At 38.1% G+C, this 16,621-nt stretch overlaps 1 protein-coding gene across 1 annotated transcript in view; it reads right to left on the bottom strand.

The window, feature by feature from the left end:
• LOC149140934 (putative prolyl 4-hydroxylase 4) overlaps positions 1–16,621 on the bottom strand; it is a 127,290-nt gene that overhangs the window by 55,327 nt on the left and 55,342 nt on the right. Inside the window, exon 3 of the mRNA XM_089447856.1 lies at positions 7,692–7,796. Coding sequence (XP_089303982.1) covers positions 7,692–7,796 — 105 coding nt within the window. The remainder of the gene's footprint in view (positions 1–7,691; positions 7,797–16,621) is intronic.

Below are 16,621 nucleotides of genomic sequence, written 5' to 3'. Positions count from 1 at the left end.
TCAAATGTATGTTTACAAATCTCAACACCTTGTCAAAAGAGCCCTTGAAAATCTTGTCTATTTTGCATTGACCGCACCTCTATTCACACCTCTATTTGCATTGAGAACAACATAAACTTCACAAGGGCATCAACCAAAAGGTCATGGTCATTCATAGAAAACAACCAAGGTATTGCAACAAACCCAAGGGCCTCAATGCAATATTTCTATCACACAAGTTGATTCATTGAACTAAAACAAAAAAAAAATATGTTGTCGAGTTATGGATGTGGGTGCAGTGCCATCCATATGGCTCCTACAGCTCCCTAATCCATCCCCAGATGATCATCTCGAGAGGCACCCTCTTGAAACAAGTAATCTAGGGGCCAAAATGGAGAATGGAGCCCTCCTAAAATTGATTACATAAAAAAACAAATCATATTAAGAGAAATCTACATCAAGATGGGGATCATTATGTCATGATACACCTTCAGAACAAACCTCCAAACAATCTTTGGCACCATACCCATTCTCCAAACCAGTGACTATAATCAAAATGATAGTTTTTTCACATTTAGAAGCCCCCATGAGGCCCTCCACATCCTTGTGACCTTGTGGTCACATCACATCCTTATGACCCTATGGTCAAATCACATCCTTATGACGCTACAGTGCTAGCATGAGATGTCAAGCAAGCCTTTCCTTACAATGACTAGACAAGCAATAAAACCATTCCAATCCCAAAGATCACAATTTCTCAAGCCTCATTCATCAAACTGCCAATTCGTGAAATCTATTGATGGGGAAACGAAACCAACTTTTATAGAGCTTACGAAAGAGTCGAATAGACTTTTGTTTTGGATATGTTGCACTTGTTGGAGTTTGATTCCCATTTATAGGAATGGTACATACCCTTTTCTTGGAAGTTTTGGTATACCCTTTTCTTGGAAGCTATCATACTTGTTACAATAAATGGTACCTTATTTGATGGCATCACTCTTAATCGATCCATTAACCATAGTGGTCCTTTGGTTGCTTATTTGTTATGTATTAGTAGTTGATGCACTTGGATACTTGATGGAAGCATCTATATGCAAGGTTGGATTCGGGGTATCTAGAAATTGGTGACAATGATCACTTTACAAATGACTCTTTTCCTTTACCCTAGCTTGGTAGATGGTATTCTTACCTACCTTGATACCTCTAGTGCAACTTCCAAAGTGATCATAAGAGATCAAAAATTTTAATTTTGGCTTGTTCATACTAAAGATTGCATGGATTGGATCCCTCAATCATGGAAACATGTTGGTGCAAGTGATATTGTAGGATATTTGTATATTGCCTTTGGAATTGGATTATCTTCCTTTGCCATGTGAGAATGGTGCCTAGAAAAGTTCAATTTAAACTTCAATGGCAGTAGTGTAAGGAATTTCTAGCTTTATGCTTTTTGGGGAAGTTTAATGCACCTCTACAAATTGTTGTTGGTGATTGTACTTTCTAGTCCCATTGACCTTTCTTTTGGTCATTTGTTGGACATTAATAAAATTATCCTATCTTATCTCCAAGATCTTGCAAAATAGCAATGTGTACCATGTTTCTTGTTGCTTTCTAGCTCAATGTCAAATTCCTAATTAGAGAAAACTATAAGAACATTCCTTTGGGCTAAGAATGGAGAAGAACAAGAGCTTCCTATGGACACTTAGCATCTCTGTGTGATGCCAAAACTGGAGGGTAAACTAGAACTTGTTGATACTTATAAATGAGCACAGATTTTGGTAGCAAAGTGGGTGGTAACAAGTTTTATTGGAGAGGCACCATGGAAGAATTATCTTCAGGATCACACACGGCCATATTGGAAAAGTTCAAGGCAATTTTACGTTATGTGATATCATTAGTACCTACTACCCCACATATTTTTAAAATATGAGAATTTGTTATCCTCAAGAGTATTTGGGAAGCCTAGAAGATTGTAGCTAAGTGGCTTTCCTAGGATTATTCAGGTAGTAGAAAACAATGGGACATCCCTTTCCACACCATTTGGAATAGGAAAATGCAGGACAAATGCATTGCAAAGCTCACAAGATCTCAGTCATGACAATTCAACAAAAAGGGTATCTTTCTACAACAAGATCAATGGGAAATTGCAGGTCTTCAATAGAATGCATGACCCATACCTGGTATAAGGGCTTCTTGTCATCTCACGAAGTGACAATCTAGGAGCTCCAAGGGCTCATTAAATATGAAGATCTGCCAACAAATGAATAATGTCATAAAGAGACCTATTTGGAGAGGCAATAAGCTTATAATAAGCATAACAACAAAGGTTTGAACCTTCTCATGCAAGAAAAGACTCCACTAGCCTCAATTATGAATACAAGACGTCGGATGGTCTTTTTATATAGTGACTTTTGATGGATTGCCCGAATGAGCAATGCTTGGTCCTACAAGGCCTCTCCTACAAACTAGTGTTCTCATCATTAGCATTGTATGAAAGGTTACCTAAAAAATCCAAACTTGCCAAAAGTGGACTAGCAAATGGCAAGTGCCTTAAAAAAAGAACCAGGTTTTGAACCAATGACCTATCTAACGAAGTTCAAATCGGAACCGGATCAAACTGGATTCAAATGAACCAGATTTGAAAAAAATACATAAAATAATTGTTTATTAATGAAAAAAAAATATTTTCAAGGTTTCAAACCATGATTCCAAACAATTAAAAACAAAATATGCAAAGTTTGCTCATTCATATACCATTAAAAGGTGAATATATCACAATGGCACAAAGTGCAATACATATCAACAACAAAATACATATTCAATGAGGCTCTAAGTAGCCTTCAAAAACAATGGTACAAGTTATTAGGCCACTGGCAAACTACAAATGTTTGATCAACATGATCACTAACCAAACTCATCATTGATTCACTACCAGAAATAGGATCATCAACAAGAGCTACATAAACATCATCTAGCTCAATGTATTCAGACTCGGATTCCTCAATCTTATAATATGGTAGAAAATGAAAAAGCTTAACATGCCTAATCAATGATATTGCTTTGAGTGAAGGGTACATTTTTCTTAAGGCCATGGTAGAGGAGTTCAACAATTAATACCACCAACACTAGTGGAGTTCAAAAATCAATAGCACCAACATCAAGGTACATAAAGGGATTCATGCTCTTAATCAAATGCCAATTACATACCCTCACACATGACAGAACCAATGGAAACATCGCAAATCCTCCAACCTTGAAATCCCAAAAACTCTAAAGTCTATTAGATTTTGAGTGAGATATAAAATTCTACTTTCTCCATATGAAATCCAATCAAGTTGGAACATCTCTCAAACATCCTAAAAGAATTAATGGTAATGTTAAAAATTTAAGTAAAAGTATCTCTTTTACTTTAAGAATTTAACATTACCATTGATTGCATCATTGCTAGGTTTAATTTAGGTCTTTTGTTTAGGTTTAGGGTTTAGGAGGGTGAGGGTTGCTTTGATGGCAAGTGGGGTTGTTTTGGGAGGAAAACAACCACTGTTTTCCACCAAAACAACCTAAAAAACTGCCACTAGGTGTCCTGATCTCCCCCACGCATGTGAGGTCTAATCGGGTCGATTTGTACAATTTAGGTACCAAACCAGCCCTCCAACCAGTTTTTTCTACCAATTCATTACTTGGCCCTATCTAACCAGCCGGTTTGACTAGTTTTTGGTCTAGTACCTAATCAATACAAATCGGCCCTCCAAGTGGCCGGTTTGGTACCCAACCAGTACAAACCGGCCCCCAACCAGGTTTTCTACCTTCATTATCTAGTCCTATCTGACCAGCCAGTTTGATCAGTTTCTACATTGGTACCTAACTAGTACAAACCATCCCTCCAACTGGGTTATTCTACCAGTTCGTTACCTGGCCCTATCTAACCGGTCGGTTTAACCAGTTTCCAGTTCAGATCGGACGGTTTTTAAAACTCTGTGGTGCAAACCTGAAACCCTCAAGCACCACTTCTAGGAATGTTCCTTCTCACATCATTGTTGGAAAACAGTGCAACAGAAATTCTCTTCCTTGCTTTAAGGAAACATTCATCGGCAGGAAGCAATGCTTGGAGATTGTAACTGACTCATTTGAAACTGTTATAGATCTGATCTGAAAATATAAGAAAATAGAGATAAACCCAAAAATACAAGATAGAAATAGATAGAATTATTCACTTTATTGATCAAACCCTTAAGGTAGGGCAACACCATACATTCACTCCTTTAGGAAGGAGAACACTCCACAAGCCATATGCCTGTTCATACAATATTCCTTGACACCCCTCCATGTGGAGTCTCTAGCCTCTATATAGGCCTCATACATACAATACCATGGGTCATTACCATGGTTCCCTCATACCATCGAACTAATACCATGAGCCCATTACATTATTACTAACTACTTGTGGTCCCTTACATGATATCGGTTAACCACCTTATTTATTACTATGGCCCATCCCATTATTACATTATTACCTTGGGTACCTCCCTTTGTACCCCATATTATCCCCCCCTAGGTATATAACATTCCACCCCCCTTAGCATGTTTCGTCCCCGAAACATGGGAAGAACACAAATAATAAGATCTACTCAAAAGAGTAGTCCACTGGTACTATGCACGTGCATCTAGCCATCCAAGAGAAATGTGAACCCTCGATCTCGCTGGTGCCTTGCTCGCTTAAGATGGAAGTTGACCGTGGCAGCTCTTCTGTGTTGATGTGTAGTAGGTGGATCTTCGCTCCTCTCTATCTGTCCTGCGGGGATTGTTGTCCTTGTGGCTAATTGGTTGCCACCTTGTTGGTTGTTGTCTTGCGGGGTGATGTGGGTGATGATATGTTGAAGTTTTAACCCACTGTGTCTTTTTCTTTAATTCACCCCTTACTGGAGCCTGACTGTTATCAGGTGCCTGCTGTGGTGTCTTATCTTCCAATATTACTTCAACCACTGAGCCCTCATCTGATGTATCATTTTCTGCTTCAGCCTCTGTTTGTGTTTGATTGTCGATCATCAATGGCTCATCATCTAATATGTCAGTCCCTGGAACATCTTCTGCTTCAGCCGCCGTGGACTCTACCTGTTTATTGATGGAAATATCCTGTAATGTAATTTTTCTCTTTTTATACCAGAGCTTTAGGAATTTCTTCTGCATTAATATTGATAGTACCCACGGATTCCATCCAAAGATATCCCAAAACAACATCTATATTATCCATCTCTGAAGTATAAAAATCACCATGCAACACATACTTATCCATAGAAATCTTCAAATCCTTATACACTTGAACATCCTCATCGTCCACCTGTGTGTGTTCAATGTGTTTTGTTGGAACTTGTAATCTTTTTGCCAGATTAATATTGATAAAATTATGCTTGCAACTAGGATTTATAGAAACAATGATCTTCTCCTTTTGAATCAATCCATGAACCTGTAATAAAGATATACCAGTGAGAAACAACCCCACATGTTTCCCCTTATATTGTTCTCTAGCCTGAGACCATTTGTCCATAAGGAGTTTTTCCAATTCTTCATTCGAAAATTTGGACAAGTCTTTGATGCCAAGTGAGTTCCACCATATGGTGGCCTCTTCTTTCAAACCAATTGGTACTATAGACTTCCAATGATGTCCAAAAATGCTCTTTAGTTTTTGTATGTATTTTTCAATAGTAGGGCTATCATATTTTCCTGTAAAATTTTCCATGAAGAGGGTTTGAGAAAAATTCACTTACTTGGCGAAAATTTGAAATGGCCACAATTCTGTCAATATTGCTCAGAATCCCTATTATGACCTGTTTTTGGAAATAGAACAACCATTCTACATTTGCTCGTGTGATAGAAATCCTGATCCAGGCACTTGGAAGTTCAGATCTGCGCTAGAACTCTCCCGTCGTCACCAAAAATTCTGAAAAAAAACGTTGATTTTAAATCAGCGATATCTCCCTCATCCGGACTCCGATTCGACTGATTTTTTTTTGAAATTGGGTATTTTTTCACAAAGAATCCAGATCTGCAATTAGATTTTGCAGATCTTGCACCAGGACGTCCAAATCTGCGCCGCAAACTCGCTGCCTCGAAAAATTGTCTGCAACACCACTTATTTTTAGATCAGTGATATCTCTTTCATCTGGACTCCGATTCAGCTGATTTTTTTTTTGAAATCGGGTATTTTTTCACAAAGAATTCAGATCTGCAATTAGATTTTGCATATTTTGCCCCAAAACGGACAGATCTGATTTGCAAACTCGCCACTCCAAAAAGTTCCTGCAAAAAAAAATAAATAAATAAATTTCTCACTTTTGCCCAAGAAAGTGCTCTGATGCCACTTGTTATAGATCTGATATTAAAATATAGCTCTGATACCACTTGTTATAGATCTAACCTAGAAATATATGATAAAAGAAATAAACCCAGAAATACGAGATAGAAATAGATAGAATTATTCACTTTATTGATCAAACTCTTAAGGTAGGGCAACACCATACATTCACTCCTTTAGGAAGGAGAACACTCCACAAGCCATATGTTTGTTCATACAATATTCCTTGACACCCCTCCATGTGGAGTCTCTAGTCTCTATATAGGCCTCATACATACAATACCATGGGTCATTACCATGGTTCCCTCATACCATCGAACTAATACCATGGGCCCATTACATTATTATTAACTACTTGTGGTCCCTTACATGATATGCACCTTATTTATTACTATGGCCCATCCCATTATTACATTATTACCTTGGGTACCTCCCTTTGTACCCCATATTATCCCCCCAGGTATATAACAGAAACTGTTATGTCAGCCAATGGCAATGCATACAAACTTTGGTTCTCTATTCTCTTTAAAAATCATGTTATAAGTATGCATTCCAAGCAGTTGTAAGTGATGTCAACTTTTAATGGTTCGCATTAGAATAGGTAAACGCCGAAGTAAAAGCCAAGGGTTTTTTGGTGATACAAGATGCCAAAAATATGTCAGTGCTTATACTAATATCCTACTGCAACACTTTGCATTAAGGTAACTATTTCTCTTTTACATATATGATCTTATGTAAACCTGTGAGTTACGGTATAAGTCATATTTTCTCAAAAAGGAAATATAGAAATCAAACCAGTCAAAGACAAGCGTCTTTCACTGATACAAGATGACAATAATGTATCTTTCACTGCATATACTCAAGACCTTATTGCATCATTTGTTTGCATCAAGGTAGTTGTTTCTCTATCTTGTAAATATATGATCTTTAAGTAAATGTATGAATTTCTATATAAAATAAATCATATTTTCTCCAAAAGAAATACGGAAGTAATTTTATTGAGTCACCATTATGGTCATATGAAAGATAAGTAGTAATTTGACAAATCATAGAAACCAAATTGAATATCCCATCCAAATGAACTTACAAAAATGCATAATAGTCGATGCCACAGAAAACAGAATGTAGACATTAGTAAATGCTATAAAGAATTATATTATAATCAGCACACCCACTTCTAATCAAGAAAGAGAAACATTATCCCATGAAAAATAACATAAAAGCATAAAATATGATTGATTTGACACAATCATCTTGGCAAAAAAGTGATGTTTTGATAAGAAATTCATTAAAGAATGTATAAAACCTGTTGCATACATTTGCATTGTTTTTCCTTAAAGGAAGACAGATAGGAGAAACTGACCTTTCCTTTAGGTATAAACATACCAGAGCTCGTACGAACTTCACTCACTAAACTCTCACCAGAACCACTATCTGCCACAGCAGATCTCTTAAGTTCTTTTTTGGCCTGTACAACACCCAAACCACATGTGAACAATAACAACAATTGCAATATCAACTCAACTTTAACAATGGAACATCAGTTCTACAGTTCGCCCAAAGACCTATAAGTTAATGAGAACATGAAACAAGCACATTACTTTTCCTGCCATTACAGTATACAAATTACTGCAAATGTTACTCAAACTGTACATCAAATCATAAAATATAGTTGCTAGATCAAATTGATATACAAATCAAGGTAACATATGGCAGTTGCATAGATATTAGAATTATAATACACACACACATTAGACGTATAACATGAAAAGCTCTAGCTTTTACCTTTTTTTAAACATTAAAACAATCATACTCTTTTGAATACCTTTTGAGAAAGAAGATTAAGATACAGTGTATAAGCATATACACAGAACTGACAGTATATTAGAGCAGTATAGACTGGAATGGCTTTAGAACCAACACTAGGAATGACCTCCAAAGCTATCAAGACCATCTTCCCCAATCCCAGTAGCATCTACTTGGTGATTCTGACACTGTGTTATATAGAGTTCGAATACAGGATATGTTTGCCTCACATAAATAACTATCCAAAAATTAATACAATGGTCATACGCATGAGCTAACTGAGAAAATTGAAATAAATTGCTCTAAGCATAGAACATACCTAAAATTTAGCATGGTATCAGAGTTGAGGTGAAGACAATGCCCAAGCAAGAGTGAAAGAGCAATCACCGAAGACAGTTGGGAAAGGACAAAAGGATCAATGGATTCCTCATCCCTCTTCAAATTCACCAAGGGTGAAGTCGAAGCAAAAAAATTTATCAGGATGGCGCAACAGTAGTTTTTAATGGCCTACCTAAAGATCACTTCTATGGGAAGTCCGGATCTAAGGGTGGAAGGAAAGGCAGATGCCTTGGTTGTAATAAGTTCGGCCATTATGCGAAGGAGTATCCGAGGTAGGGACACATCACTTGATGATGATAGCAATCATTCCAGGGACATCTTCAATGACCAGAGGAATGACAGGTAATGCAGGTTATCAAGGAAACGACCAACTCTTCAGAGAAAGCAAGGAACCCTAGGTATGAAGAATCAAATGTTGTTTCTGAAAAGATAAAGAAGCGCTATCTTGTATTGGCCCTCTCCTTCAGATTCTTTGGGAATCTAGCTTATTGATCGTAGTGCTTCAAGTCACCTCATTAGATGGAAGGGTGCTCTCTCGAATTTGGTAGAGATGGAAACAATTGTGGGATTATACTTGGAGTCAATGCCACCTATCCCGGAAAGGGTATAGGGAATGTTTCCCCTCAATTGAATAAGGGTATCTCGATTCATTTACAAGAATCTCTTTTATGTACCTGATCGCAAGAAGAACCTGGTGTCCATTTCAGCAATCGAAGTCAAAGGTTTCAGGGTGGCATTCATCGATGAAAAGGTACGTGTTTGAAAATAGAATTTTCAAAGATGCTTTTACTCATGAGTTTAGGGTTGGCAATTTGTATCAAGTTGCAGGATGGTCCATTGGGGACCATGTCAATTGACACATCTCATCTATAGCACCGGAGGTCTATTATGGGGCCCTACCCAATGTAAGTCAGATGGTGACAGGGATGCCTGAATTCAAGAAGAGCATGAAGGTACATGACCGAGATGTACCTCATGTAGCAGGTCCACAGGTTTGGAACAACCCAAGGGGCTTGAGATTCATGATCAGGAATCTCATGTGTGCCGGTGGAAGAAAGCCCTCTATGGCTTGAAGCAAATCACCCCGAGTTTGATATGAGAGGATTGATAGCTGTCAGATGAAGCTGAGATTCACTAAGAGTGAAGTCGATCCAAACCATTGTTTGAAGGTTGTGGATGATAGACCTCTCATACTGGCACTTTCTGAGGACGATTTATTTCAAATAGGTGCAGGCCCTCTCACTTGCAGAAGTAAGAGGGAGTTGGATTCTGGATGTAGAATGGTAAACTGCAAACCCGTGACTACCTCGAGGATCTTAACATTCATAAGTTATATGGTGATGATGTCGAACCAGATTTGGGAAATGCCTCTAAGTTTCATAAACTCATTTGCATTAATGTTCTTGGTCAACGTCCGTCCGTATATATGTTTTGCAGTTAGCATGGTGAGCTCATTTGGTTGAGCCTCACTAGATTGGTGCCAAGAATCTTCTTAGATATCTTCGTGGAACAATCTCTCATGGATTGAGATACACTGCCGTAAATATGAAGCTGCATGATTATTCGAATGCTCACTGGGCAGGGAGTGTGGAGGATCACTAGATCACTTCTCAGTGCTAGTTCTCTTTGGATTCTACTTTGATATCATGGATGAGCAGGAAGCACAAGTCGGTTGGTATAGTCACCGCCGAGACCGAATACATAGCTATGAGTATGATCTCGTGTGAAGCTGCATGGTTGTGGAAGCTCTTCAGTGAACTGTTTGTACACATGATGAATACCACTGTGATTCTTTGTGACAACCAAGGGGGGATTCGATTGTTGAGGAATCTCGTATTCGATGATTACTCCAGCAGATAGACATCAGATACTGCCTTATATGTGATATGCTAAGTCGATGAGCGAGGAGGCTCCATCGCATTGAGACTGATGTACAAGTCGCAGACATTTTGTCAAAGCCCCGAGGAAAGGTCAAATCTGTGACTTTCCCACACAACTTGGAGTCATTGAGAGACCTTCTTATAAGGGTCTTGCATGTTGCATGCATTGAGCTCTGGGAGCTATGGGGGGCTTGGGGTACTTACTGGAACGACATACGACCACAGGGCAACTCACCCTCCCCTGGTGGTGCACTATGTACAGGGTGACAGGTTCAACCTTCCCTTGTGATACCCCGTGGCAACTATGGAACAGGATGATTAGTTCTCTTGTGGGCCGGGATGATTAGTTCTCCTGTCAGTCAGGATGATTAGTTCTCCCGTGGCAACTGTGATACAGGATGATTCATTCTCTTGTGGACAGGATGATTAGTTCTCCTGTCGAGGCATCCTACCCATGTAGTCTGGGACTCATGGGAAGTACCTCTCATCTGATCAATGAGCAGGGAAATGGGGTTAGGGACCATAGTAATACTATCGATGGATGCATCGTTGTATCTACTGTACTCCCTATGCTAGGATGACCTCCATTGATTTGGGATCAATGAAACTGATCTGGGATCAGTATGAGTGGTTTGAAACACTCTCTTGCGATATTGATCTGGGATCAATAAAACTGACTTCGGGTCAGTAAGAGTGATATGACACACTCTCTTCAGATGAAATTGGCTTCGGGTTAGTAGAGAATGGTATGATACATTCTCAATCAATTCTTCTTCTTCATGGTTCAGCAGAGCAGTGCAAGGCACTGATGGCAGAGATAGTACAATCAGACATATAGATCAGTGGATGGAGTTCTCCCTAGTTGAGAGGGAGTGTTAAATTTGGCAACTAGGGCCAAACTCCATGTGGGTCACCTTATTTATGGCAGCTGGTATTTTTTGTGGATCCCTCTCATCGAGAGGCGTAGGATTGATCTAAAGATCATCCAATTCCGATAAGTATTCATGGAGATATGAATTTATTTGTGTTATTGGACAAATCGTCAAGGTCGGCCAGCAACCAAATAAACCCCACAACTGCTCAACTTTTTAGTATAAAAGGAGATGACTTGAGAGTCATTTCTTACACTCACTTCACTCATGATCTCTCTCCACTTGTTTTAGGTTCGGTGGCTTGACAGATCTAGAGGGAGAAGCCTTAGACGTTGAACCTAAGATGCCCTAGTCGCAGTCTTATGAGGAGATCATCTTGCAGGTAAGAGGAGATCTATACGCTGCCATAGAGGAGACTAATTCGCTGCCCTAATGAGATCTAGACGTAGTCATGGAGGATCATGGAAGAGTCTTATACGCAGCCCTAATCACAGTCATGCAAGAAGACCATCTAGCCGCAGTCTTGAAGAAGATCTGGCCGCAGATCCAAGAATCCCTAGCCGCAGTCAGTTCTAATACACAGTTAGAAGAGGCCATTATCCGCAACTAGAAGAGCCCTAATCTGCAACAGAAGGAAGGCCCTAATCCGCAACTAGAGGAGGCCCTAATCCGCAGTTAAGAAGAGGACAAGACGTGAGGAATGATAGGACTGTTTTGGGTTAGTTTTTTCCTCTACACAGGTCCGAGTTGAGGGGAAAGGAAGTCGTAGCTCATAGAAAGATTCTAGGGTCACTTAAGCGCTGACTTAAGGAGCCGCAAAGTACTAAAGTCTTAACATAGCCACAGTTTTGGGCAGCTGTAAAAGGAGGCCGAGACTCTATTTTAGGGAGTTGTTCTGCTCGGCAAGAATAAAAGGAAGGCTGCAGCAATTTCAAGGAAAATTGGGCATGTTTGAGTGGGTTGAAGATGATTGTCAGCTTGCCCTAAACAGCCCTTAAATTGCAGTAGAGATATATCAATCAAGGGGAAGATGCATGTTGCATCTACGTTGAGTTTGTGCTAGGTGGAAGATTGTGGGAGCAAGTGAAAACAAGCTATAGTCTTGGGTGTAGGATCTAGGTGACTAATGCAGTCATGGATGGAGCATAGATCCGCATTATAGAGGACAGTTTAGGATGTCCTTCTCAGAGGTTTGATGTCTCGGATGAGGTACAGTTAGGTACCTCTGCTAAATCATATCTACAAGTTACAGCTAGCTGCTTTGCTAGGTTGCAAGCCATAGCAAACAACTAAGGTTGTTCCATGACTGTGTTGCAGTATGCAGCATGTAGATGACAGCATGTTGGGTGCAACATAGTAATGAAGTGTTGCATAGCGATGATGAGATACAACATGATGAGATACAACATGATGAGATGCAGCATGATAAGATGCAGCATGATGTAGGATGCAGCATGATGAGATGCAGCTTGGTGATGGATGCAGCAAGGTGATGGAATCACCTTGGAAGAATGTTTGCCTTCATCCGAATTCAGAACTGTAGTCCATGTCCTCAGATCTGCAACCTCATCTTCATGGTGAAGATCTCTGCTCTTATTTTGTCAAGTCAAAGTGTTGACTTCTAATGTACATGTACTATCTCTCTCTACTGAACTATTGAAGAATATAAGAAGAATTGATCAAGGGTTTCCCCAAATTGGGGATTGTCCCTGGCTGGCGCCACATCTTGTGTCCTCTTGTCTTCTGCGATTTATGTTTATGTTCTATATGCAGTTTACTTTAATGTTGATGTGATTGCTAATCTAGAAAAGATATTGAGCTAACTGAGAAAATTGAAATAAATTGCTCTAAGCATAGAACATACCTAAAATTTAACAGCCACATCTTGTGTCCTCTTGTCTTGGCTTGTCTTCTATGGTCTATGTTTATGTTCTATCTGCAATTTACTTTAAATGTTGATGTGAATGATAATCAGGAAAAGATATTGAGCTAACTATGAAAATTGAAATAAATTGCTCTAAGCATAGAACATACCTAAAATTAACAAGGTAGAGGACAATTATTGATCATTATTCCTAGATTGATGAACATGTGCTCAATACTCCTTGTTTTGATCCATTGTATGGGAATGAAGAAAATTCTAGTGAATGTCGTGAAATCATTTATGATGATTACTTTGACATTAAGGATGTTCATTTATCTTTCAACCCATCAAATCCTCATGATCAAAGTGAAATGAAATTTGAAAATGAAGAAAACTCTAATTCAGAAATTGTTCCAATAAATTCTCATTTTCAAACAACTAATCATTTTCGTGATTTCAGCGTTCAAGAATCTATCCCAATTTTTTGTTCCTACGATGATCAAGTTCTCACTCTTATTCATAGTTTTGACCTTTTCCCTCTTTCACAAGTTGATGCCGATAACTATTGTAATTGTATTATTTTGGCTAGTTCTTGTGAGAAGGAAATTGTTTTAAATCAGTGCCAATTGTGTTGTAATATTAATTGTAACAATAGTGTAAATTATGGGTTAATTTCATTATTTTTCCTTCATCTATTTTGTTTGATTTCAAATTTATTTTCTGTTTGCATTTTTCAATTTTTAGATGTCATTAGTTGGCAGATGGAACAATTAAATGTTGAAAATTTGCAATGTGTCTTAATTGAAAGTGAAAATAATCTCAAGATTTAGATCATGACCACAAGAGTTGTTGATCTTCCAATTCCATTTGATGGTCATTTCTTATTAGCTTAGTTTTCCTTCTAGAGTGCATCTTCAACATAAATTAACACTTGTGAGTGCACTGGTCCAATATGACCAACAACCTAACCCAATTGAAGATCTTCTAACATATGCATTAGGCCTCCATCCACACTTCACTGATCCATTGCAATGTTGTTTGGAAGCTTCATTTTCACAGAACACTGCTAATAGTTTGTCTTATGTACATAACACTAATAGTTGTTCAACTTCTTTTTCAGTTAGCCCCTTCCATTCTTTATCAACTACTCATCCATATTTTTATGATCCCATAGAGATTTGATTGGAGGAAAATCTTCAAGAGAAGCTAATTGTGAATAAGTTTTTTTTGTAAATATGTTAGCAATAAGTGTACATACTACATTCAGATTTATTTTTTTTGGTCTTATTATAATTGTATTTTTGTTATTGATGTTTGACCTGAACATACATGCATGAAATAAAATAAGAGAATGGTTACATTGGAAGTATGATTTCACCTAATTTCGGTTTGCTCTTTAGATTAGGATTAGGGATAGATTAATTTAGATTTAGATTCATTTCTTGTTTGTATTTATTTCATTATTACATATTTTTAATAAACATATAATGAGCCTATGATGCTTCCTTGTTATTTACTCCATTCTCTAACAAAGAGTGTTCGAAAAGTATGATTTTTTAAATTACACTTACGTTGTGCTTACTTATTCTTCTTGGTGAAGCTTCATCACATTGTTGAAATTTGCAAAGAAAATTAGGAATGGTGAAGTTCTAAATAATCTTTACAATCAAGTGCTCTTGAGAAATTCAATTTTCAATTCACAAGCATTTTTATATGATCACTTTTCCCACTCGGCCCTCAAGGTTATTATGAAGTGGATATAAATTAATAGCTCATTACTTAGTATTTAATTTAGATTAAATAAGGAGATGATTTTTGAACATATGCAAAATCGAAGATAATACACGGGAGAATGTCGAGATCTATAAGGTACTCTTACAATTAGACTCTTCTAGGTATGCATAAACATGTTCATCTTCATCTGTTGTTAATTTCTCTTTTTCATAGTTTACTTCTTATTTTTGTTTTGCTTCTTTTGTAGGTCTTCATTAGCTTGATTTGGAGACTTGATTTTTATTAGCAAATTTAATTAGCTTTAGAAATAAGTGAGCAATCAACCCTTTCCAGACCATTAACATGTTCAAGGAAGTATTTTTCTTTCTCATCAAAAATATTTCTGATTTTAGCTCTGTATTAATGCTTATGTTGATATTTCTTTGCTTTTGCAAATTTTCGAGATTAGTCAAGAATCATATTTTGCTTTGCGTTGATGCACCTAAAATTGAATGTTTGGGCTCTTCTTTCTTAGATTTGTCTACATTTCAAATAATTAATCAGAGAGACTACAAGCAAAGGGAAATCGCAAAATCTTGCAACAAATACTCTTGTCCATGATTTTACTTTGCCCATTCTGAATCTTATATTTGTCAGGTTGAGTTGAACCTCTGCATTGCACTCATTCATCTTACATCCACTTTAGTCACATTCATTTCTTCTAACTTAGAACCTCTAACTGGTAAATCATGGACTTTAGTCACATTCATTTTTTCCGACTTAGAGCCTCCAACTGGTAAGAGGTTTCTGAGGGCAGATCTCACCTCCATCTTCGGTGGACTTTGCGTGCCCCCCTAGGGGGGTCACTTGCTACATTTCAAAGTTGGTCAAGGAGGTATTGCTGGGAGATTTGAACTTCCTTTGGAGCAGACTAGGCGCAGTTAGAGGAGCACGCACTTGTGGGAGAAATTGCTCCTGACCATATCAGCTTTTGGGCCTTCCAGGGAGCTATTGTCTTGGTAGTTGTCAAAGGTTTGGAGTGTTTTGCAAGGCTGGAGTTGAGGGAGCTTGGAGTAGCATTTATCTAGCTTTTTGGCAATGCGCAGAGGGTCTTTGGCTTGGCCTGCACAAGGGGTGAGAGACTAAGAGATTTGTGGAGAAGGATTGTCGGAAATTGGGGGCTTGGTTGAGGAGATTTTGTAGTGGGATTGTTGTGGAGTTTTCTGGAGTTTTGGGGAGGTGGTTTGAGGGTGTTCACTCCTGTAGTGTGCATTTCTAACTAAAAAAGGGAGTGCACATTTTTTAGGGCTTCTGGATCTACCAGAATTAGCCTAATTCCTTGTTGGGTTTTGCTGAGCTAGTGGAGTAGAGGTTGTGGATAATTTCTTGGAATTTTTGAAGAAGTCTAGAGGGTTGAATCAGCATATCTTTCCTAGCAACATTAGCAGATTTTCTAGGTGGATGCAGATCTAGTAGCAGAGCCATTTCCGACACTTGGGGCACCTCCATTTCTCACCTGGGATCTTGTCTTGCTTGTTGTAGCAAGCCCAGGTGCACCTATTCCATATATATTTGTACTCCTCTTGGTTCAGTTAATAAAATGGCTCAGCTTGGCGCAATTTTTGGAGTAAATTGTTGTTGTTAATGCATGGACTGAATTTTGTGTTGCATGTTGTAGTTTTTCCTGTTATCATTGTTATTTCCTAGTAGGAATATTACAGACCATGTTAATTTTCTTAATCCCAACAATCTGGCCAATTACTACCTAGCAAATTCCTTGCAATAATATTTAATTATTATGCAAATCTACCAAAAAAGG

The sequence above is a fragment of the Pinus tabuliformis genome, chromosome X (assembly GCF_031772625.1).
Source record: "Pinus tabuliformis cultivar Carrire ecotype Pingquan chromosome X, CPIR1, whole genome shotgun sequence".
NCBI classification, from domain to species: domain Eukaryota; kingdom Viridiplantae; phylum Streptophyta; class Pinopsida; order Pinales; family Pinaceae; genus Pinus; species Pinus tabuliformis.
The sequence above is the reverse complement of the archived record's forward strand: the minus strand, read 5'-3'. Positions and strand labels throughout refer to the sequence as shown.